This window comes from Etheostoma cragini, chromosome 22 (assembly GCF_013103735.1).
Source record: "Etheostoma cragini isolate CJK2018 chromosome 22, CSU_Ecrag_1.0, whole genome shotgun sequence".
In the NCBI taxonomy this organism is placed as follows: domain Eukaryota; kingdom Metazoa; phylum Chordata; class Actinopteri; order Perciformes; family Percidae; genus Etheostoma; species Etheostoma cragini.
This window is the reverse complement of record NC_048428.1, coordinates 16,981,548-17,006,581: the sequence shown is the minus strand read 5'-3', so window position 1 is coordinate 17,006,581 and position 25,034 is coordinate 16,981,548. Positions and strand designations below refer to the sequence as shown.

General features: G+C 39.0%; 2 protein-coding genes across 5 annotated transcripts in view; both read left to right on the top strand.

Annotated features, from left to right (window-relative positions):
- The window catches only part of tmem108 (transmembrane protein 108), a 39,884-nt gene extending 24,613 nt beyond the window's left edge, over window positions 1–15,271 (top strand). The window contains exons 3-6 of one of the 3 annotated variants that reach the window (XM_034862105.1): window positions 10,427–11,680; window positions 12,512–12,663; window positions 14,180–14,194; window positions 14,798–15,271. In XM_034862105.1, the coding sequence (XP_034717996.1) occupies window positions 10,427–11,680; window positions 12,512–12,663; window positions 14,180–14,194; window positions 14,798–14,914 (1,538 nt within the window). In that variant the 3' untranslated portion in view covers window positions 14,915–15,271. Of the gene's footprint in view, window positions 1–10,426; window positions 11,681–12,511; window positions 12,664–14,179; window positions 14,232–14,797 lie in introns of all 3 variants that reach the window. The other 2 variants (XM_034862107.1, XM_034862106.1) reach the window with 2 other exon arrangements.
- A 4,285-nt stretch (window positions 15,272–19,556) lies between these two features.
- cdv3 (carnitine deficiency-associated gene expressed in ventricle 3) lies at window positions 19,557–24,728 on the top strand. Of its 2 annotated transcripts, none has more exons than XM_034862110.1 (5): window positions 19,557–19,984; window positions 20,671–20,744; window positions 21,840–21,976; window positions 22,667–22,829; window positions 22,923–24,728. In XM_034862110.1, the coding sequence occupies exons 1-5, from the start codon at window positions 19,799–19,801 to the stop codon at window positions 23,047–23,049; spliced, it is 687 nt and encodes a 228-aa protein (XP_034718001.1). In that variant the 5' UTR covers window positions 19,557–19,798; the 3' UTR covers window positions 23,050–24,728. The 2 variants fall into 2 exon arrangements, with proteins under 2 accessions (XP_034718001.1, XP_034718000.1); XM_034862109.1 differs by having other exon boundaries at window positions 20,668–20,744.
- The last annotated feature ends 306 nt before the right edge of the window (window positions 24,729–25,034 follow it).

Below are 25,034 nucleotides of genomic sequence, written 5' to 3'. Positions count from 1 at the left end.
CAGTTTGCCAAACAGGCTGATGATATCTGGTATGCACCCTCAAGGCAGTGGAGCCAAAGGCTGTCTGACAAATCTGCCTCAATCCCTCAGAAGTGAGAAACTCGGACTGTGCTGCTGTGAGCGAAGTGCTTTAAGCTGTAGCAGAGGTGGATCAAGGTCACATTTCAGCGGTTTAATCTAAAAGAAGGGAGTCAAAACTCCGGACTAGCTTTGTATTGAGTTAAATTAAGACCATATGTCTTTCTTTCTTTAAAAGCACAGCGCGCTCTTTTTTAGCTTTGCAGTTGGAGAGTTTCGGCTGAGGCCTGAGTTTCCTCAGGCACATTGTGCACATCAGGGTTGCCTCTTTACAGTGTGCAGTGTGAAAAGCCCACTTGAGATCTCTGTTTCTGTGCTATACAGAGACATTTCTCTCTGTAACAGCCATCTGCAGGAGACAGATGTGCCTTAACATCCTCAGGCTGCTGGCAAGAAAAGAGATGCTGCAGATAGAAGAGAACTAAGATAGATGATCCTGCATCAGGACAGGTGTCAGAGCAGGAAAGGTTTTCCTCTGGTCACCCTCTGTGTTGTTTTTTGTTCTTTACCTTTTCTGTTATTGCTCCCTATGCACTTTTGCGAGCATGTTGTGATGGCATAATACACCTGAAATAATGCAGAGAACTTATTTGTTTCTAATAAATTAGGTTTTGTCTGGCAGCACTGTTGTTGAAGCAAAGCCTGACAAGTAAGGCAATTGCTTGAAATTTGTGTTTTGAAGGCAGCTCCTTGAAAGACCAGTTGGTGGGAAGTGTAAATGAGTCCAGAAGGCTTGATCCCAATCCGACTTTGTCTTGTAAGGTAAAGTGTATTGCAACTGTTTGTGCTCTTTGTAAACCTGCCAACCGTGGTAAAAAATTAGCTGTGTCTGTGACTTTAATGGAGTTGAATAACTGCAGGCTTGCTATTCAATGTTCTTTCGCTCCAGATTCCAGACAACTTCCTGTTTAACATTTCTCCTTCCTGTTAGATATTTTCCTGCTGTCACAGTAGCTTAATCATAACCCAGTAAACAGCATAAGGAGTCTTTGTTGTTCTTGTTTTTTGCATTCTCCCGCCGCCTGATTCTCAGATAAACGCGTCTCTGTACAAAGCCGCCATAACCCGACAAACAATTTGCGAAGCATTCCAACAGGAAGCCATTATCCTGTTACAACAGCTTTTCCCTCTTATCTAAGGGCTCACATCTGTAGTGCCCTCCACCACTCCACCCATCCAGTCCTCCTCTACCAGGACGGTTTCAGCGGTCCACAGGACGTGCCCTATCTGTGTTTCCCCCCACGGGACAGACACTCTCCCCAAAATGGCAGACGAACACACCCAGTAGCAAACCAAAGGAATTTGTCTGTTTGTGCTACCGTCGACATGACACTCTATTCATACTGTACGCCCAGGACATATAAATGCCTCTACATGAGGATGAAGTCAAGAAGGGTCTGTCTTTGTGTTTATGAAGTTATCCATGAAAGCACTGTTAAAGGAAGAAACTTGGTATTCTGATGTGACACTATTTCAAGCTCCAAAAGTAATTCAACTTCCCAGTTATAGTAATAATAGCACTAGTAGTAATAGTAGCAAGAGTAATATTATCACTAATGGTGTAGGAATTAGTGATGGTAGTAGAGGTCCCTTTTGAAAACCCAGGTTACAAAGTGCTTATTAAGGAATTGAGGTTTAAAGGCAAGGCAAGGCAAGGCAGCTTTATTTGTATAGCACATTTCAGCAACAGGGCAATTCAAAGTGCTTTACACAAAATCAGTTAAAAAATAAAAACAGTTAAAAAATAAAAACAGATAAAACATGTGAATTAAAAATAGAAACATTAAGACACATAAAACACAAGAGTAAAAGTTACAGTGCAGCATAAGAAATTAAACATTAAAAGAACATAATTTAAAGAAAGGCAACATCAAAAAGAAAGGTCTTCAGCCTTGATTTAAAAGAATTGAGAGTAGCAGCGGCTCTGCAGGTTTCTGGGAGTTTATTCCAGATATGAGGAGCATAGAAACTGAAAGCTGCTTCACCCTGTTTAGTTCTGACTCTGGGGACAGAAAGTAGACCTGTCCCAGATGACCTGAGAGGTCTGGGTGGTTCGTAGTGGAGTAGCAGATCAGAAATGTATTTTGGCCCTAAACCATTGAGTGATTTATAAACTAGCAAAAGTTGATTTATAACTTATAAACTAGCAAAAGAAGAAAAGACGACTACAACACAAACATTACAACAGAACACTCCGAGGCATCACTGCTCAAAATAGAGCACATGGCTCAATCACAAAAACATTTAGAAAAGAGAGTGGTCTTTAGCTGAGACCTAAAACACCCAAGAGACTCTGCGGTCCTGAGTACCAGGGAGAGCGTTCCACAGCCTAGGACCCGGGACAGCAAACGCACAGTCCCCTTGTGTTTTCAGTCTTGTACGAGTGAGAACTATCAGGAGTTGTCCAGGACCTAAGGGACCTAGCAGAGGTATACAGCATTAATAGTTTACAAATACAGTCTGGAGTAAGACCACTCAAAGCTCTATAAATGAAGAGGATGATCTGTGTATGGAATCCTAAATTGAATCAGAAGCCAGTGAAGAGAAATCAGAACTAGTGGTAGTAGTAGCAGAAGCAACCATCGAAGGGATAGTTGTGTTATCAGTTGGACTTATAGTATTAGTTCTGATAGTCGCTAAAAAAGCGGAAGTGGTGTTAACAGCTGGACATGCAGTTGATGTGATATTAGTAGTCTACTTGTGGTCACAGTAGTAGTAGCAGCAGCAGTTGTAGTGGTATCAGCAGTGTTAGCAATTAAATTTAAGAAGTAGTAGTGGTATTTGTAGTTGTTCTAGTTTTAGGGATAGTAGTGGTAGCAGTTGTAGCAGTGGTATTGCTATTAGTAGGTACAGGTAATTATAGTCTTAGTAGTAGTAAGTTAAAGTTAGTTACAGAAGCAGGAGTAGTGGTACTGATAATGGTACTGTAGTAGTCCTGTTGGTAGTGGGTCCACTGAAGTGAATCAGGGCCAGTAGCGCTCTGTCCAGGCGTTATAATCCAATCTTACCAGCAGTTAGTCAGACAGTTAGTTAGACAGCTATCCAGTCAGCCTGCTGATAAAAGTTTTTTTCAGCCTGAAGCTGATGGACCAGCTCCAACAAAACTCCTCATTTAAGGCTTGTGATTATTTTGATTTGAGTCTGTCAGCCTTTAGCCTCGAAACTGAGATATGAATTCCCTGTGTATTAGGGAGTAGAGCCGTGGTGTGCGTGCCGGTATGATGTGATAAAGGCTCATTGGTATTCTGATGAGCACTGTAGATAAAGCCGTCTCCATTTGCCCCCAGGGATTTGGGGGGGGAATCCCATGGTGGATTGCCCGCCGCTCTGGAGTGGTTGTGATTAGCATAAACAAGGCTAAATGTGATCCATGGAGGGCCGGCTGGGTGGTTAGGAGGACATGCCTAATTAAAATAATTTATCCTATGAGATAACCTGTTAATCCAAAATAAACCTCTACAGGTGATGGAAAACTGACAAAGGTGTTTTGTACATTTTAGAAAGAAATGTTTTGATCGTGTGGAGGTTTTCAACTGGCTCTGTGGGATACCTTAACATTTTGATAAGGACTGTAGCTACCATTAAAGACACTGAGGTTTATCCTCTGCATTTTTCTGGGAAGTCTGAGGTTATAGCGACCCAGGGGGAGTTCATATTCTACAATTAAAAACCTACTTTCAGGCTGGCAAGACATTTAATGAAGGATTTAGTATTTCTCTGGTTGTTCCTATTCCTGGTTGTTGGGAGAGATCTTATAAACATTAAAAACTATATGCTGGGAAATACAGTTTTCCAAAAACTATAAATGAACACTGAATAAATTAATAGTAATAGATCTTTTGTCGGTTTCTTCTTTCAGATTAGCATAATGTCACAGAATTACAGCACTGAGACGGCAGTGCAAAAATAAATTGAGCTATTGGTTAACCTGTTCTGAAGTGGTACAAAACCTTGACCTATACTTGGGATTACTAGTACTGAAATGGTCCATAAATTAAAATACTTTTAAGTTATTGGAACATGTCTTGCTTTGTTTCTGAGTGTAAACTCTGAACAACGCAAATACAAAAATTAAACATGTCTGCTATTTTTATTATATGAAATAGATTAATTATATAGATAGATTAAATTGTAGGGGTTGATGATATATGTTCTGCTAGTAAATTCAGCTCATCCAAAGCATGACACTTGTTCACAACTTGTTGGATATGCTGTCTGATGTTTTCTTGTAAAAGTATACACATAGTTTAGAAATGAATCATTCCAGTTCATCTTCCTCTAAAAAGTGCGGATGATCCAAGTTTATACTGTGCCATTTGTTTTTTTCTTTAATCCCATGATTTGACCTTGAACATTACCACATAAAAAAACTACAATCAAATATTAGATATATTTGTTTGTTTACTACTTCATTAATTTAACAGGAGCAGTGCACTAATAAACATTTAAAAACAACTGTACATATGTCACAAGTAGCTAAATAAATTATTTTTATCTGTAGTCCCTGGACTACAAGATACAATGTAAGATTCAAATTTTAAAAAAAGTATCTATTTTACAATCATGCAGAGCAATAATAAAGAGAGAACATTAATGTTAATAAAGATATCCTAAAGGACATGCCATATTCTCAGGAATTAAATCCTAACGCAGGTTGCCGTTTCATTTATACATGTGACCTTGGCCAGATTCTTACTGTATGTCTGCATTTTGTTTCCTATACATGCAGTCCCTCCTTTATTCCCTGTCATGCTGCCTGAGCAGGGAGATGACGTAGCAGTTACAGTTCAGAAGTACAGCCCGACGAACCGTCACAAGCCTTATTGATGGATGATTTAGCAACTCCTATTTTTGGCTTCCTGTCGAGCCCTCAATTTGAATGGTGCCAGTACCAGCTGCCCGCTGATGATGCGACACAACTGGCCTCGCTCCAACACTTGCTTCAAAGACAGATTCACATTCGCAGCCACATTGTTCTCCATCATGTGTAGCATGAGGTGACCCCTGGAAAGAAAGATAAATATCCCACTCTCCATGAGTGTGTAGGCCCCCTTCCCCCCCAGGATTGATCATGCAGCCAGTTTAGTGCATAATCACTGATAGCCTGCATACCACACAGTGCATTTGACTGATTATATATATATTCACTACTGGTCAAAAGTTTAGGGTCCCTTACAAATTTCCATACCGACACAGTATAGACAGAATACCAGCTGATCTGAGTGGGTGGCTGATCTGTAATGCAATATCTACATTTCCCATTATCGGCAACCATTCATCCAATATTCCATTGACACTTGATGTTCCCTAATCTGACATCATTTTAAAAAACTAACTGAGAAAATATTGGAGAACCTTTTTGCAACTATGTAAGCACATAATGTAATCAGAAAACTGCTGCCCTGGTTAAAAAAACATTGCAACTGATCTCAGATGGTATTCTGTCTATAATGTAGTCCAATGGAAATTTCTAAGTGACCCCAAACATTTGACCGGTAGTGTATATATATATATATATATATATATATATATATATAACATTATGCTTCTTCTGGAAGGGAGTCTTAACACATGAGTGGAAGTTTCATGCAGAATTTTAACAGTAGAACTACATCTTAAGGTTTTTTATTTATTTTTTTATTTCACCAACAGTGTAACTTTAGATTCAGTGACAGCCACTCTGGCCCCTGTCCCCTGACATTGAGTCTAATAATGAATGATTGCTGGGACAAAGCCTGCATTGGATCACTGCGCAGGTTCCTGCTTTGCAACATGATTTATTGATGTCCCTGATGGCATCAATGGAGGACTTCAACGGATGTCACCGTCTTCCTATTTATTCAAAAGAGTCCTAATTCAGCAGGTTTTCCTGCATAATGTGACCCTCCCTCTATACATTCTGAGTTTAGGTAATGAAAAACAGGCAGCATTAGTCAAATAAATGGGGACATACTCTCACAGTACTTTCACCTGGACGTTGTTTGTCTCCATGATATCAGCATATGCTATTCTGAGGGGATCAGCTGGTTGATATAGATAGTGAGGGCAACAGGTTGGTGTGTGTGATAACAGTGTAAGCTGTGTGTTGCCCTCTAGTCCAGACAAGGACAAAGACCTTTGATTCAATGTCCCCATTGAAATTTCAAAACCCACTTTTGCTGGCTTTTTTGTCTTCTTGTGAGCAAAGATTCAGAGAAGTCTTGTTGTTCTATGGGACCTCCTTTATTGCGTCATCCCTACTGAAAGTGGACTGACTCTTTTGGTGGGTGTTTTTTGTGCTTGTGAGAAGAAAAAAAATCATGTCAGGCCAAAAACAGCCAACAGGCACAAGGTTGGAAAAAATAATGCTGTGAAGACTAGTGTTGCTGAGCAAGACACATGTTTTTTTTTTAAGTGCCTCCTATTTTCTCCTTTCTCTTACATGCTATTTTCTTTTGAGTGTCCTTTTTGGACCTTGGTCTAATGTGTCCAATCCAACCTTTTTTTTGCTTTGTTCATGTCTTATCACTGATGAAACACCCACACAGCTCCCTCTCTTACTCCACACTACACCTCTGGCCTCCCTGTCCTACCTCGCTATTCTTCCCCTTTTCCATCCAATTTTCTCATGTTCTTCCCGGTAATTCAACTCAATAATGGATGTTCATAAAGCTCAATTCAGTTCTCGGGCCTTTTCAATCATTTCTCCAGTTAATTCACTCGCTGTGCCTGCTTCCCTTGCTACATGTCTTTGTGGAGGCCGGGCCAGTTTTCTCTGTCTGCGTTCACCCTGCTTACACTCTCACTCCATCAGCCAGACACACAACTGTTGTGACAAATCACACCCATTTGCTTCTGTGTGTAACACAGTGTATGTGTAGACCACATGGATACTTATGTAATCCCTGCACAAAAACAGCAATATATGTAATTAAGTCAAACTACGGATTACTAGACGTGCTCATCATGTGTCTCAATGTCCTACTCTATGTTTTTGTCTTATATCTAATACCCAAGCTGTTTAGTTACAGTACATTGGTGTCATTGGAGATTTTTTCTTTTTCTTTCAACCACGCTGTGTTGTTATCTGTGCTGTTTTTAGCATTGCTTGCTCACTTCAGCTAGCTGGGAACTTGTTGGAAACCAGTGAAATTACTGTTTAGAAATAAATTGCATGTGGTACTTTTTTAAACCACATGCCACACTTTGACAGATATTTGTTGCCTCAAGCTATATAACATCACACATACAGTATTCCAGTTAGAAATGCAGCTGCGAGCAGTAACAACACTAACCCAGACAGCGGAACACAAAGTGAGTTCTTTACAGCCAAGTGAGGTGAGACAATAACTGAGTTTCCCAAACCATAAACAAGCAGCAGCCCCTCACACGACAAACATTAGCAAATATAGAGACTAGTCTTAGATGAAATTACTGCTGTGTGTCTCTCATATTTGGAACATTCTGAGTGCAAGCTCACTTAAAAAGCAGATTCTCCCCTTTAACATTTTAGATGCAATATTTAATAAAATAGGATTAGACTACCCTGCAAAGTTCCAAAATTAATAATAATCTCCACGTTGGTTACAGATCAGCATGAAATCTCACGTATTGTGCTGAGTTTCTAAGACTGTGTACCTGTTTATGTGTGTGTGCCAGAGCATTAACTTTTTTCATTTCTGATATAACTTTGTTTTTAAAGGGAATCTGGGTGTTGTGTTTTATTCAGTAGAAGCAGAGTGTTGGGGTGCCAGGTTGTGACAGCCAGGTTTGGGTATTGATTAAAGGTGTGACTCAAGCCAGACCACGGGATTGTTGACACCCTCGCTCTTAATTGACCTCTTTCATTCATTTCATCTACTTGTGTTTGCAATGGAGCGATGGAGTATAGTCTGGCTACATGGACTATCTATTTTGGGATAGGAACAGAAGGAAAAAGACTCTAGCTTGTTTGAATTTCTTTAAAGCAATCACAACTGTTATGGGCGGCACTAAGAGATGTCAGACTATCAACAATAGCCCAAATACTCAAGCTTTGGTAGCTTTGGTTTGTCTGTGTCCCATTTCCCTTACTAAAGGATCATCTTAGGAGAAACAAGCAGTCATAAATCAAGGATGGCCATGTGTGTTATCTCCCCAGATATGAGTCTGGAGTGGGCTCCATGGATTAGAGACGTGACAGGCTTGGTTAATGGAAGAAAGGGCCTGGACCCTCTATGCTGGTAGTCTGTGTGATTGAGTATGGAGGAATATGATTAATGATTTAGAGGCTCAGTTTAAATAGTCAGTGCTTTGGGGTTCTGCTGTGGTGTATTTTAAATCCCCGTTGAGCAAAGAGGAAAAGGAATGATAGCTTTCTATGTCGAAGAAATTTAAGATGACTGATATTGACTGTTGCCTGGACTGGTTTTATTTTGTTTAACAATTCATCATTTTCTAAAAATTCTGTCTCTTTCTACCCATTACAATTTCTTTCTGTATTCAACAGATTTCCTTTCTCACCTATTCTCCCATCTCCTTCTCCTCTGCCCCTCTTGGTAATGGAAACTTGGTTTCCATAGTTACCGAGCCCCATAGTTAAACGATGGCCACAACATCTGGGTCACATCGGTGGCTTTAGACTGTGTGTTTCTATGACTCTTGCTTTTTTAGGGTTATATGAATGCCAAACAATGTAGTTTTATGTGTTATGCTTAATTATTTCTCTACAAAGCCCTCTGACACAGACCTCATGAATCTCAATTATCTGCACAGTCATACATTTCAATATTTTTCTTTGTCTATTACATGTCAGTGCCCTTTTCTTGCCAACATCCGCTTTTCTTTGTCACAAGCAAGATAGCCATCCAGGCCCTGTCTGTACATCTGTTGCTTATTAAATCAGCTAAAGTTGTGTGGTAGGGTTGGGCACTGTAACAAAACATAATTTCAATGATTTTGAAAAATATGGTACATATATATTTTTGCATTTGTGCATTCGTTTAAATTGATTTTTAAAATGATTAAAGGATTTTTGCATGTCTGTGGATCCTTACACATTAGTTTAAGCATTATTTCATTGAGTATTATTAAAGGATAAGGTTGGTGAAATTCAGTGTTTTATTTTGTCAATAAATCCTAAGAAAAAAGAAAAAACATCAATAAATTGATCCCAATATAAGGTCTGTGTATCCAAAGCCTGATTTCTTCTTCGTCTGTGCCATAGAGCCCCTTTGTTGTCCTTTATTACCATCATCACACACATGCTGTAGTTTAATTTTAGTCACTCCCACATACGCTCTTCTGCAGCCATAAACTCTTGGTAGCAGACCAAAAATGTTTGACTCCACAGCTGAAATAAGCCCAAGCCTCATCCTTTAAGCAATAAACCAATAATGGTTTAAACAGAATAGAAATGTGTAAAAAATAACCTAGAAACTTGTAGTAATCTTGAACCATCTTTAGTTCAGCATCCTATTGAAAAAACAGGCTACCTAACCCCGGTCATACATTATAATATTAGCTTTGTGCTACTGCATTTTCTGTTCTCAGCCGAATGCATACGTGGGAGCTCCACTAATGTGTCACATCCGCTGTGTTTAACAGTGTCAATGAGGGAGGGAGCAAAGGGGAAATTAATAAGCCTTTGTACGTTCCTCCCTCTATGACTTTCTAGCTGTCTGGATAACATAATAGGACCAATATTCCCCACAGGCACCTGTTAATGGTTTGTTACTACACAACCTCCTTATGGGATTGAGCTTGAATCTGTCAAGGTCTGTCAAATCTATCAGGTTCTCTAAGATGAAGATGATCTGTTTTCTGTAAACTATATGTCAACAATTTATCTGTGCTAATATTGAGCATTAAGCAAGGGACATTTTCACTGGCTGCAAATGTATTTTCACCTGACTATTTGTTTTAGAAAATGTACTTATTCAGACAATCAATCAAGACACCTTACTTAACAGTGGTGAAAATTATCAGCACTCTATTGGAAATATATGAAAATATGCCACTTAATTACCTTCATTTTTAGTGTTATCTGCAGAGATTGGTATCAAATAATTGCTTATTTCGTGATCTCAGTAAAGCTTGAGCTCTTTAAGAATTTTTGCAGAGTAACAGAGCCAGTAGATCCTCTAAATCTTAAACATGCATGGGTATAAACAGTTGAACACAACTAGTGAATAATGTACCTAATAAAGGACTCCCCTAGTTAAACTAGGTGAGCGTCAAACACAGGGGTTCAGTAGATTAAAGGCTGGGAAGCATAATGAATGCGAGCGAATACACACATGCCGGGAAGTAATCCAATAATTCATGAAGCTAAAATGATATTTTACATCATCCTGTGCTAATCACCAGCTTTCTATCTCTTTCTCTACAGGTGTTCTAGCATTCCTAGCACTGCCAGTAGGACTGGTGTCATCAGCACAGGAGCTGTCCCTCAGCCAGACATCCCAGGACTCTGTCTCAATGGCAGGCTCCCACAGAAGCCCCCTTTCTGCCCCCGAACCTCCCCGTCTGGAATTGAATCTGGAAGGCTCCAGTAGTGGGGAATGGTCATCCAAAGGAGGCAATCAACCCTCAAACATTATCCTCCCAACTGTCGCCCTCCACTCTTTTGCCTTGCTTCACACAACCCATACTTCCAGTCAGGCTCATGACGACCCTCCCATTCATGACAAAAATACTGTCACCCCAAACCCTGTGAGTGCTGAAAGTCACATGAATCAGCCCCTGGAGCCGAGCTCTGATATAAACCAGGGCCACGTGCACAAATTGGTGAGGGTACCTCAAGTCCAAAGCCCAGTTAGTGTCAGCACTAACCAGGCCAGCACATCGGTCCCAAGTATAGATATGGAAACTACTGCTAGAGGAGCTCCAAACCCCCTGACTCTTCTGTCCAGCTCTCTATCAGACAGAGGAGATACGATTGCTGCACACCACATAAAGCCTCAGCAGTTGAGTGTAAAAGAACCCTCCGACCCCACCCGGCAACATGTGGAAGATGTCGAGCGTCCCTCCCTTTTCTCTTCATCGATGAATGCTGACCCTGCGCCAGGCCTGAAACTCAGGGAGCATGCTCACGGCGCCGCGCACCACGCCATCACCCTGCGGGAGGTGCATGCATCAAACGAGCCCCCCACTGATCCACTAGTGTTAGAGCTGAAGCAAGGGTCTGTCACTCCAGTTGAGAGCCCATCTGAGAATCTAACTTCCACCACGTCCACTCCAGCGCTGTCCACTGAGCCCGGCCTCAAGACACAGAATCCAACAATCCTCCCGAACAACCTCACTGCACCCCACGAGATAACCACTGAGGAGGGTCGTGGGCATGGTACGGACAATTCCTCGCTGGGACACTGGTTGGGGAATGTGACTGCATATGGTGGTCTGCTCACTAACAGCAGCTCAGTTGAGGATGCTCATGCTCAGGGGAACAGCTCTGAGCTCCCTTCCACAGCCAGCAGGAACTTCCTGAACAGGTTGGTGCCTGTCACCACCCAGGACCCCTGGGCGCCCGGCAACAGCTCAGGCCCAACCGTTGAATCCCCACTGTCCCGCATGACCATCTGCTTGAGCAGGATGGATATTGTGTGGATTGTGCTGGCCATCAGCGTGCCTGTGTCCTCATGCTGTAAGTTATGTTAGAGCGGCATTGAAAAGTTAAAATTAATGAATGTAAAAATGTGCCAGATTACTTCAGAGTTTGGCTGACCTTGACTTAAAACCTATTAATGTTATTATCATGTTCTACCAGTTGGCTCATTTGCTTTATTGCGGAGTTAGATGGAAAAATGGATACCACTTTCCACCTTTGAAAGTGTTATCAATCTACTCGTCTTACTCTTGGAAAGAAAGCAAAGTATTTGATGAATATGTCCTTTAAGGAAACCTTCACAATCGGTCATGATAGAGTTATTCTATAATAAAATGCTATGAGTTATTTATTTCCCACCCACACTTTTCTTTAACTTTCCTGATTTACACTTACTTTAGTAGGTAATCTTGCTCATCTTTTAAAATGCCTCCAGACACCCTTAAGGGCCTTGTTGCATTAAAATGGAGAGAGTGCAATAGCATAATAACTGCAAAGACGGGGAAGTATTTTTTTATACATTGTTGCATAGTTATATTAGTTGCACCTTAGGCAAAACCCTGGAGAAATAAAAAATGTCTTCACCTTTGATAATAAATTATTTTCTTGTATGATTCCTGAAAATGTCTTACTGAGAGGCTGATAGCTTGGTTGTTTTAGATAGCTCAAAATGACTACAAGGCACAGCGGCAGTAGTCCTTTCAAACTGTATTTAAGGGTGGTATTTTCCTATCAAACCAAAATGTATTGTAACAGTGGCATATTGTCTGGAAACCTAAGCAGCTATGTGGGCGCTTTTAGAGGCTATTTGAAGCAGTAGCTCTCTCGGTCTTTGCACTCATTTTCCTTTCCCATCTTTGCCCGCTCTAGCTGTACTTTTGACTGTGTGCTGTATGAGGAGGAAGAAAAAGACATCAAGTCAGGAGAACAACCTCAGCTACTGGAACAACGCCATCACCATGGACTACTTCAGCAGGCACGCTGTGGAGCTGCCCAGAGAGATACACACCCTGGAGAGTGAGGTACAAACTACTAGCACACTGACTCTATTAGTGCATAGCAATGCAAACAGAAGTGGAAGGGCCTTCACTTGATGTTTCACTATCAGTCAGCAGAATGATTTTGAATGTAATGAGTATGGAAACAACAAGAGGAGCCGTGTTCAATCTCCTCCGTCAGCAAGCCTCAAGGTCTGCTGAAGCATGACACTGTTTCACTAGAATTTACAGAGATGCTTTTTTGAACAAGCAAAAGGGAATTTCCCTACAGGGAGTCTATTAAGATGACATGTAGTAGTTTGTTTATCACATCTAGTAAATTGATTTCAAAGTGTTACCCTATTAGTATACCAGTATATACTGTTGTTATGAATGTATACTGATGCTGAATTTAAAAATATGGCAGAATTATTGTAATTAATTCACAAGCACAGTTTTCAAACCTTATACATTATACTCATGGCTTGTAACAAGCTGACACAACAACCTTATGTGATGAACACGACTGTAGCTACCAATAAGGTTGTGTAATATTCTGTTCCTGGGAATTTGAAAGGTTTTATGACATAAGGAGGTGTTGACATGAAATGATTACACACATAGCACACAGTTGGATTGGATTTTCCAACCACATATTCAACTGTTGACTGAGGTAAAAACTTCAGGAATTTAGAAATTCTCACCAGTCAGTGCAGAGGAGGCTTTAAAAGAACATTAGACCATAATGTACGGACAAAAACTACAGAAAATATAATTGAGCAGTTGGATGAAAAATGTAAATGTGAAATTCTGTGTTTTTTTAGCTTGGTTGTGGGTGATCAATATTTTTAAGCATGTGTTGTTCTGCAGTGGAAACAAATCCTGCCTGCAGCCCTGGTGATGATCTTAGATTAGAATATTAGATCATGAGACCATTTGTCAAGACTATTCTGATGAGAGGGTTTTAGATACAGACTTTAAATACGGGAGCTATATAGAAAATAAGTAACATACAACAATGCATTCCAATTAACACTATTTATGTTTTCTAGGCATGCTGAATATTGATATGATTTTTGAGAACATATTTAATTATTCAACCTATAGTTAGACCACAGAGAACATGCCCTCCTAAATAAGCTCTTTGATCTCATACGCACCTATGAATCTTTTTAAATACTGCTAATTGGCTTTTTTGTTGTTGAGAATGGGAATATGCTGCCTTAGCTCTAAGTGAATCTATATTTTTACCCAGCCCCTGTTTATTTCTGGCAATTTTTAAATGATATTTGGTCTCTATTATACTAAGAAAAATAATAAGATAACATTTGGATTAAATGCATCAGTTTAGTTTTTAGTGCATCACACGCCATCTGGTGGTGTTGATGTGTGATCTGCTTCCTCTTTTTCCCCATGTCATTTTGATTGACCATTGTTTTGGTCTGTTTGCATGATCTTTTTCAACATTACTCCAGTGACCATTTCAATGTTTGTCTTCCTTCTTTTATTCCTCATCCATTGCATGCAATTTGCATTCATTTTCCGCCTGTGGGGGCATCTGGAGAGAGACGCTGAGGTTGGATCATGTGTAGGATGCCCCTGGTGACTTCCAGGTGTTGTTCAGCCCCACCTCTCTGCTTTACCCCTCCATAGAGTAGCAGCCTCATAGCTTCACCTGGTGCTTCATAAAAGTAAAAGTGCTCGAGGAGAAATTACCATCAAAACCTAAATGACAGTGTTAGTTTGATTTGATTGGACCTTGTTGATACAATTCCTGCTTTTATACAACTATCTAGTTTTTCAGAACTCCCTCCTCCAGCACTGCCTTATTACTATTGACTCACCAACAACAACCATTTCTACACCCTCCCCCATTAAGTCCCTCTGTTATATGGTTTCCTCTGCATCATCCCTCCCTTTTACCTCTTCCCCTTTGCCTCCCTTTGAATCTCTGCTCTTCTAGGTTAGTCAGATGTATTTTGTTTTTTTTGTTTTTATTATCATCTCCTTAAAAGCCACAGGGTGCACCAAACCCATATTTTATTCTGTTCCCTCATACACGTATTGCCTGTAGAGTGACTAAGATACAGTAGGTTGCATGTCCCCTAATGATCAGGCCTGAAGCGTAAATTATTCATCCCTATTGTTGCTAATTTCTTTTCTGCGTGTACATTGGCAGGATCAGGACACCTGTCTACCCCCTAACGGAGACTACAGCGGCAGCAGCGTGGTCCTAGTTAACCCTTTCTGCCAGGAGACACTCTTCATCAACAGAGACAAAGCTTCTGCCATCTAGAGACAGAACAAATGAGACACTGTCAGATTCTCCTATTCTACTCCCCCTGCTGTTGTCTATTTTATAAATGTAGTAAATATTCAGAGACTTTGACTTTATACTGTATATGACAAACACAAAGAGGCAACCTGAAAGAGAAGTGATGTAAACAGACACTATTTACTATGAGGAGGCACCTGCATATTTTTCTGATGTAAATTTTCTACAAAAGGCTTAATTGTGATAAAAGGTTTTTATTGTCTTTATATAATACAGAGTATATGTGGTTTTGTTTCATTACAGTGGCTTGATGGTGAGTGCACTGTGGATGTTGCCACATGAAATCTGCTTTAGAGAAAGAAACATGCTATGAAAACATTAATGCTGTACTTTATAATTTTATTTTTCCTTTTAAAATCTATGGCAAAATACTTATAGCCTGTTGAACTTGAATATAGCACCTACATTCTTGGGGCTGTTACAGAAATACTGTATGTGGGATCAGGGCCCATATTTATCAAACTGAGAAATACACTTAGGAACGATCCAAAGACGTAAATAAGTTCTTCTAAAAGTGGAGACATTTATCAAGCAACTTGAAGCCAAGTGTAAGAGTAACCTTTAAGAGCAGCTCTCAACTGATTGCTTGATTACTCACATTATGTTTTTGAGCTGGAATAGCCAATCAGAGAAATGGATTTTATTCTACTCTACATCGGCCAAATTGTTCTTTTAAATGTACTCAATGATGGTATTCTGCAAAAACACGTGATTTAAAATGTTAAATCAAATTTTAATTTTAATTTCCTTTATTTGAAACCCTTAATATCTCCAGAATCCATTACAATACGATATGGACAACAATAATATATATTAGTAATACATCATTAATGATAATAATACATTTTATTTACACTGCACTTCTGGAGACTTGATGAATTACGTCAATAAAATAAAACTGAGAAAGCTAAAACACAATACAGCAGCAGAAAAGAGCAGAACAAAATCTAACATTTATATTAGATATTTTCATAATAACTCATTAATGCAGGTTTATCGCAGTTTTGATAGGGATTAAATCATACATTGGCTAAAAATTTAATCAAAACAAAACATTAACTGCAAAAATCACTGCAAACTGGAGCAGGAAAGAAATTCTGCTGCTGATAGACAAGGTACATAAGATAAGGAGTTTGGTACCAAATTGACAACAAGCACAGACAATGTAGATGAATGGAATACCATCGCAAACAAAATCAAATGCGAGCTTTATTCTTGTTTGCACCCCTGATACATCTGTAGGGAATTTATTGTTATGTCATTTCAATAAATTTGACAAGTAGCTTTTATTTTGAGTGTGCATGCACAGCAGATGTGAAAGATTTTTACTTTTTAGTAAAACAGTGTCACTTTTAGCAGTTTGATAAATGCGGGCCTGTATTTTGATGGGTTTTGATTTGAGCAGAATATTTGGGTGATTCGGGGTCTGCATCTAGCAATTTTTGAGAATGTCAAAATGAACCTGGCTTCCCCCTCATCTGTCACCAGCTTCTCTGAAGAGGGACCACATAGATGTCTTAATTCCCTATGTTGAGTCTTCATATAATATATATATATATATATATATATATATATATATATATATATATATATATATATATATATATATATATATATATATATATATATATATATATATATATATATATATATATATTAATATGTATGTGTGAATGCCCTGTCTGTGCATGGAAGCATACTGTTAGTGTGGACGGATGAGTTCAAATGTGCTGCCCCCCTGAATCAAATGTCACTGTTACTTTAAGTCAAACGAGACTTTGTATCACTTTCAGATCTGCTTTTATCTGTTACTCTGTGTATCTGTTTGTCTCTCGTCTGTATCGTGGAGTGGCTACTGGCTATAGCCCAATTTGAGAAAGTTTCTCAGCGCTGTAGGAAGCTATTAGATCAACCTCGCTATCGTAAGTGTCTCCCTCCATAAATAATATGTTTGTCCATCAATGCAAACTGTGTTTGTTGAAATGTTGAATGATTGTGAATTAATTGCTGGACCACATATTACTTGATAGAGGCTGGCAAAAATCTTGACCAATAAAAACACTGAGATAAATAATGTATGCTGAATATTTACTGTGAGCACATACAAAGACAGTTTAATAAAAAATAAATAAAAAAGAGTGCATATTTTGTTTAATCATTGAGCCTGTGGTCCTTCTATCATCTGTTCTATATTTTGCATTGTTGCAGTTTTATTCAATAATCAATGCTCCCTGCCTTTATTGTCGCTAAAGATCTTCTGCACTGTGAGATGTTCTGAATCCCTGATTCAAAAGGTGATGTTGAATAACCCAGTCAAACTTATTGATATTTCCTGCATTGGATGCTCACAGCTGGGCTTCTTATTTTGCACGCTCAAAAGTGGATATTTTACAAAACGTTCAGTGGCACGGTGGAGCAATGTTAAACATTATGTATTTTTGTACCGTAGTATGCACTGTACTTTTTACTGCTGAGCAATAAAACAAAGAAAAACATTGACTGATTTGTTTGTCTGATTTATCTTCTTCAAAATTGAATTTAATCAACCGACATTTTTTCATTTTACTTACTTGTTATATGTATGTATATATATATATATATATATATATATATATGTATGTATGTATATATATATATATATATATATATATATATATATATATATATATATATATATATATATATATATATATATATATATATATATATATATATATATATGTGTATATATATATATATATATATATATATGTATATATGTATATATATATATATATATTCTCTATTAATCCCGCAGTTGGGGGTTAAGTGCCTTGATCCAGGAGGTGAACTGGCACCTCTCCAGCTACCAGTCCACCACCATACTTTGGTCCATATGGGACTTGCACCAGCGACCCTCCGGTTCTCAACCCAACTCCCTACAGACTGAGCTACTACCACCCCACTAGGCTTTATAACAAAGCAGTGTAAACAGTACTGCCGACCACAGCACATCTATTGATGCCGTGAGCTGGAATTTTCTCTTTGTGCACCGTGGTGCATGTAGCCAAGTGGACAAGCTCTGGGAAAATTACGTCAATTCAATAATCTGTTTACAAGCCTGCTTTAATGTTGAGGAGAGGTTTAATTTGATAAGTGTTATTAATATATTTGTAGGCCTTTTCAAATCTGGCAAAACCTAACCATCCTGTGTCCATATTTGAAATCTGTATATTGTTGACTGGGCTCTTGCTGTTTAGCAACTTTGGTCCAAATACATACAGGAGTTCAACGTTTCTTCTATTAAAAAAGGTTTGCAGATTATAGTCATTATAGTCATAGTCAGTTCAAACTACTGATTTAGTTTCCTTTGTGAACAATGCCATAAATGCATCCTCTCAACTCAGGCGTGTTCTTGTTCTGTAAAATGGTCAGGCTGAGAATTTGGTCTTTATATATTTTACCCTGAGAAGACAGGCATATTCGAAAATGTAATCCTGGAACAATTGTTCTGAGGTCCATGTGACAGTTTAAAACGTACAAAAAAATAGATATATTAATTTAAAATTCAAAATCAAATACAACAAATGCCCTTGGAAGAAAAATTATGAATGGTGTTAGGAATGACAAATAAAAAGCACTTATAGTGACTCAAATCCTTATACTGGATATTAAGTCATGATTTTTTCTTTCAAAAGTATGGGCTAGGAAGGAAAAAAGCATGACAATATATATGACACATTTTTAACAGAAAGTAAGAAGACTGTTTGTGGACTGGCGGTGGATGTCTGCCATTTTGTCTGCAGCCACCATTGCTTCTGAAAAATTGTGATAAGTAATGTTTTAAATATCAAACACAATACACACGAATATATACAATTTTATACAACGAAGACATTAAGTGTTCAGAACATAATAATGCAATGGTAATAGTGACTCCCAATAATGAGAGAAAACGGAACAATTGCAGGAAAAAAACATTAATAAAATATCAATAACAAAAATACGTAAGGTAAAATTAGGATTTAGGACCCTAAACATGAGTTAAAGTCAAAATTATGATATGGCAAACCAGAAGTCATATTTTAAGTCAAAGTTAGAATATAAAAAAATCAAAGTTAGAACGTAACAAGTAGAGTCATAATTTAGATTTTTGATTTATATATTCTACATCATAGGGAAACCCAAACCTCTCCACTGCAATAAGGTGATGGTTCCCAGAGAGGCCAATTAAATGTTTGTGTGTTTTTTATTCAAGTAACGTTTCTGTATACAGTTTTCATGTATCTGTAAGGTAAGGTTAGCATTTTCATATTATGCATCTTCACACGTTTAGCAGCTGTAGGTAGTTAGCAGTAGCAGAAAAAAATATTTACAGACAAAAAATATGATGTAGCCTAACCTACTCCTTGCTGTTGCTCAAGGCCCCCACCCACTGTAATACCTTGCAATAAAATAGCCTACCACTTAAAACAAAACAAAAAACAATAGTTTAAGAATTAAAATATTTTTGCATTTATTTTTATAGATTTACATTTATAATTAAACATGAGTTATCTTATATTGATTTATATGAGAAAATTGTGTCTTTAGTTTTGGCTCATTATATTTCCGGTTCAGGTCGAAGTTTTTCCGGGTTACGGTACAGATTTGTCAAATAGCCCCATAACCCGTGCATGGCATGGTCGATACAGTCAGGGATTCAGGGTGGACGTTTTTATCAGTCTGTAACAGAAGTTAAACCGTCAGAGTAACGAGTAACTCCATCTTTTCTGACCGTTTGAACAGCTGTCTTAACTCTCGAAAAGCTGATTTTCACATTTGTCATAGCTCGGTTAGCGTACTAGTTAACGTTGCTCTTTGAAAATGGCGGATCTACCACCAGAGAAAAGCCTAGACGATTTCTTTGCCAAGCGGGATAAAAAGAAGAAGAAAGAGAAAGGAAAGGGCAAGGAGTCCACCACCGGGCCCACGTCGGCTGTGATAAAAAAGACCAAGAGGGAGAAGGAGAAATCGGCAAAAAACGAGAATCAAGACGCACAGATTGAAAAGGTAACGTTAGCTAGCCAACGCCACTCACTTGGCGTCTTTTCAAGATACCGGTGTCGTGTCAAATGTTGCATCCCCCGTCACAATTGGCTTCCTGCATGCTGACACCTCCATAACGTTTCACCAGTTATTAACAAAAACATGTATGTAATCTATATTTTTGACACGAAAGGAGAAAAGCTAGCATATGGTTTCCCCTGGCGCACATTGTAACGAGATACGAAATTTATCACGACACGGCTTTTGCGCTATTTTTTACAACCTCAGCTTCGGTTTTGTGTCAAAATACACGTACATGTGAATGTTTGAGAGGCACTGATTAGTCAATATTCAGTTAAAGGCCTTGTGTGTGATGCTGTCATCCACCTTTTTGAATCGTGGCTGTCCAACTAGGCCGAGCCGCCATTTGTCACTAGTTAACACTATGTTGACAGCCTTTTAGCTTTCAGATATCATGGTTAGAATTGTGTGAGAAAGCTAAGTTATCTATAAGGTTAAATAACTTGTCACACTGATGGTTGACGTTGACCCAACCCGTTATGGCCTGTGTAAAACCATTTGTTGGGAATAACTGGTTAGAATGCAGATGTGTTCTTAAAGAAGAGCCTCAGTATCTTAAAAATTACCAATATTGCCAATGTCATATTACTGTAGCTTGCTGTGAGTTAATGTTTCCTTCTGCCCAGGAGGACGAGGAATGGAAAGAGTTTGAGCAGAAAGAAGTGGACTACAGCGGGCTCCGGCTCCAAGCTTTACAGATCAGGTGAGAATTAAATATGTATGTGGTTGTCAAAACTCCTTGTCTAGGGATGTAACGGTATGAAAATGTAACCTCACGGTTATAGCGACCAAAATTATCACGGTTTTTGATACTATCGCAGTCTATTTAAAGTGTGTTCAATGCCTTTAAGCAGCAACTTTTTTCCTGCACGTTCTGCAGACAGGATAACTATCTTCAATCAACTGTCCTTTTCACATTGTTATAATAACCAAAATATGCCCATGCTTCAAACTCAGTCCTCTTAGAGGGCTAATAAATGTCCTGATTGCCGTCCTCTCCTCCTTCCACCATGATGATTCCAACGGCGCACGTTGTAGGCTACGCAGTAAGCCTGTGCGGCAACTTCAGGAGACTCGGATGAAGCTGGGATTAAACACACGGTTTCCCCACCGTGTTAATCCACCCAGATAATAATTATATTTTAAACGAAAACTGTGATTTTTATAGTCCTCATGTTGGTTAATCGTTACATCCTTATCCAGAGTTTTCATTTGCATTTCAGCCTTTGTGCCATCAAGTAGGGGGCCAGTAACTACCATGCCCCCTATGACTGGTACTCCATCTTCTAGCAATTACATTTTTTTTTTTTTTAACCAACTATACTACTGCCAGCAGCAAGGACAGCATTTGCCAGAGTTAAAATACCCCCAGTCAGAAACATTGCTTTCATGCAGCTGGCATTGTGCATTGGTTGTAAAGCAAATGCAGGGTGTAATGATACAATTAGTCTTAATTAAATCTAATTATCAAGCTCTGCTGAGCCTACCTTACTATTTGAAAATATCTAATACACAATAGTTATAAACACAGCAGATTATTCCATATCACATTTAGGCAAAACATTTAAATTGTTTTCTTTTTCCCCATCCTTAGTTTACAAACAAGTTTCTGTCATAGATTACATTGCAACTGGCAAGTGAAATGTGCTCTTAAATGAATCAATTCAATTAATTAATCTACATGTTTTACAAGCACATCTCTGTCCAACTGAACTAGAGTGAGTAAAAAAAAAAAAAAAAATCCTAGATAGCTCCTCGTGGGTTCACCTTATCTCAACTGCCTTCTGGCTGTTTACAGTGACGAGAAAGAGGAGGAGGACTACGAGAAGGAGGAGGTTGGTGAGGATGGAGAGATCATCCTGGTCAGCGGAGACAAAGTGTCTGGTCCCTGGAACAAGTCTGGTGCTGCTCCAGCTCCTGCTGCTGCACCTGTGGGTGAGTAAACCAACTTCAAAATTTGAAGGCTCAGTGATTTAAACAGTTAGGGGATGAACATACTTGCTTATGAACCCTATTGGGTTTTCCACACTAGTCATGTTAGACACACTAAGCTTATATTTATTTGGGAATTTTGCTAATTATGGGATACTGTATGGTTATATGAGCCTATGAGTGAACTTTGCAATGTTTCAATATTTTCCCAAGCCATACACATGTTTTCAGTAAGTTTGATCATAAAATAATCATGTACATTGCCTGAAGCAGTTGTACACCTCTAAATATTACCCCCGCCAAGAAGGTCATGTTTTTGTCTCAGTTAATTCAGTTTCTTTGTTAGAAAGATCGTGGAAAAACTACTGGCAAAAGGGTGTGGCATGGGCCAAGAGAGAAACCCCTTAAATTTATGAGCGAATCCAAATTACAGGGCCAATACAAAATCATTTTTCTCTTCTGTTAACATTGAGATAGGGCAATTATGCAGCATTCATGTGGTGTAGGAATAATTGGAAATATCAGTTAATTCCTGGGGAAATTCACACTGCATTAACTTTGTGTGATAGGGCATGTCTTATACAAGGTCTGCCCTCTGAGTGCCCTTCTAGTTAATGTGTTTAGACCCCAAAAAAATGTGCCCCCAAATTTCTTCTTTCTAACTGGTGTGATTTTCTTTTTTCATAATTACAGAGGAAGTAGAAGAGCCGGAGTCGAAGCCTTCTGGTGTTTATCGTCCTCCCGGAGCTCGCATGTCAACCACCAGACGAGCTCCCACCCAAGGGCCTCCTGAGATCTTCAATGATGCACAGTTCCCCTCTCTACTGGCCACCGCCAAGCATGTGGAGACACGCAAGTAAGTGGAGTTCAGTGACAATAATTTGTTTAACATGGGATGTTGATGTCTCCTTGCAGTTTGACTGAAGCGATACTTGTCTCTATGTTTTAGGGACAGAGAAATGGAGAAGACCTTTGAAGTTGTGAAACACAGGAACCGTGGTAGAGAGGAGACCGGTGGCGCCTCTATGCAGCAGTTGCAGCTTGACAACCAGTATGCCATCCTGGGGGACAAGTAGAGCAGCTCCCCTCCGTCCCCTGGCCCCTTCAGCACGGTCCTGCCAAGTCCCTCGAAGGAAGAGCAACTCCAGCTGTGTTGACTGCAGTCTTGAAAAAGCTAATTTTGCCACCATCTTTACACTGGTTACTAGCACACACAGAGCCTCATACACATAAACACACAAACCGCGATACCACTGCACCACATACAGTGACACTCCCTTTAAATATATAGTAACACACTTTACATATATTGGTTGGCAAAACTAAAGGACTGCATCTTAAGGGGCTGTTGAAAGAGGGAAGAATTGAAAAGGAATTGGCAAAATACACCCAAACGTACGACACTGCAGCAACAATGGACGACGACATATTTGTCCTTTGTGGATTGTACTCAGAGCAGCAGTTGTGTGGCGCAACGTTTCTCCGGACTTCATCTTGCTTTGATAAAGCCACAGAGGATAACTTTAGGCAAGATGATTTTACAAACTTCTGTGAAAATATCTATTTTTTTGCAAGATCGTTATAACCCAATCGCACATGGTATTTTGGGGTGTGTTTTGGAGTTGCGGTAGGGGCTTCAGGAGTGGGGATTCTACCTCAGCAGCATAGCTGTTGGTGACCATGTGGACTGAGCTTTTTTTTTTCCCGCTGTGGTGGTGAATTGGGCGAACACCAGTCCCCCACCCCCCATATAGAAGCCAGCCATCAGGCTCTTTAATTTCGAAACTTGAACCTTTTGTTGTTGTTTTTCCTTCATGACGATGACACTCTGCAAAGATCTATGGACAATAAGTGATGGGTTGTGGTCCTCATTTAGAATTTCTATATAAAGTGGCCTTACTGATAGAGAGAAACTGCTTTGTCATCTGAAGAGAACTTGGCTTGTTGTCTCACGGACTGCTGCCTGCCTCTGGTTCTCACCACTTTTTGACAACAACAAAAAACCCTCCATATACAAACGAAGAAATTCCTTCTGTTCAAGAATGTAGTGCTGTTGTGGTTTGCCTGATGATTACAACTACTAATTGTCTTTCAAATCCACTGTTGGATTTTGCTGCCCCCACTTCATATTGGTCTTTTTAGACTTCAGCAAAAGCTAAATAAAAGCTTGTTTCTAATCCAAAACCATTCTTTTAGTAACAAATGCTTTACTGTGGTTGGGCACCAGATGGTAACCGATGTTACAGTATCAAGAAAAATGACAGGAAACCAAACAACTTTAAAAGCATATTTGTTGAGGTAGTTTGGCCATACTGAGTTCAAAACTTTTATAATTTGTTGTAAAGTGGTGTAGTTTTAAGACTTCTTTTTTTCTTTTTTCTTTTTAATCAAGACTTTTCCTCATAAGTAAACGTGCTGTGTCAGCCCTTGTTGCAGTTATGTAGAACCGGTAGCTTGTGCATAACTTAATTTCCAGAGAGTTACAGTGACTACACATCTGTGAAAACAAATGTCACCAAACCAACCGAGTACTATCCACTTAACAAAACAGTGGTATGCCCAGTTAAAATCAAATGAGGTTTTACTACAAACATAGTTATGTTTAGAAAGGTGAAGAACTGGATTTATGTTCTGTTTTGGTCCTTTCCATAGAAGATGTCGGGGAGCGTTGATCTCTGCTGGAACACTTTGGGTGGACGTAGATAATATTTGTGAAGAGAAGAGCCTAACAAAAAATAAAGTGATCCTTGCGACTTAAGTCTTGTCTGAATCTTTAAAAGTTGAAAATGGGGATTTTCTCTATACATTGTCTTTTTCCACAAAAGGTGTTGTCTAATTGCAAACTTGACAGTTGTGTTAACCTGCTATGCCTCCCATAATCAATTATTTAATTAGTGTCTTGATTTGACCATTCATGTGAAATTTATCAAACGTTTAAAAAAAGTAGATGTTAAAATGACCTTATAACAAGCATATTAACAAATAAACAAAACTGTTCTCACACAACAGACTTGAACTTTTTATTTGAAGGAGGCAGCAACACTAACATAATATCAATGTC

Coding starts and splice junctions, on each gene's coding strand:
- cdv3 (XM_034862109.1), top strand. CDS start 19,799: ATGGCGGATCTACCACCAGAGAAAAGCCTAGACGATTTCTTTGCCAAG. Junction 19,985..20,667: donor AAGACGCACAGATTGAAAAG/GTAACGTTAGCT, acceptor CCTTCTGCCCAG/GAGGACGAGGAATGGAAAGA. Junction 20,745..21,839: donor CTCCAAGCTTTACAGATCAG/GTGAGAATTAAA, acceptor GGCTGTTTACAG/TGACGAGAAAGAGGAGGAGG.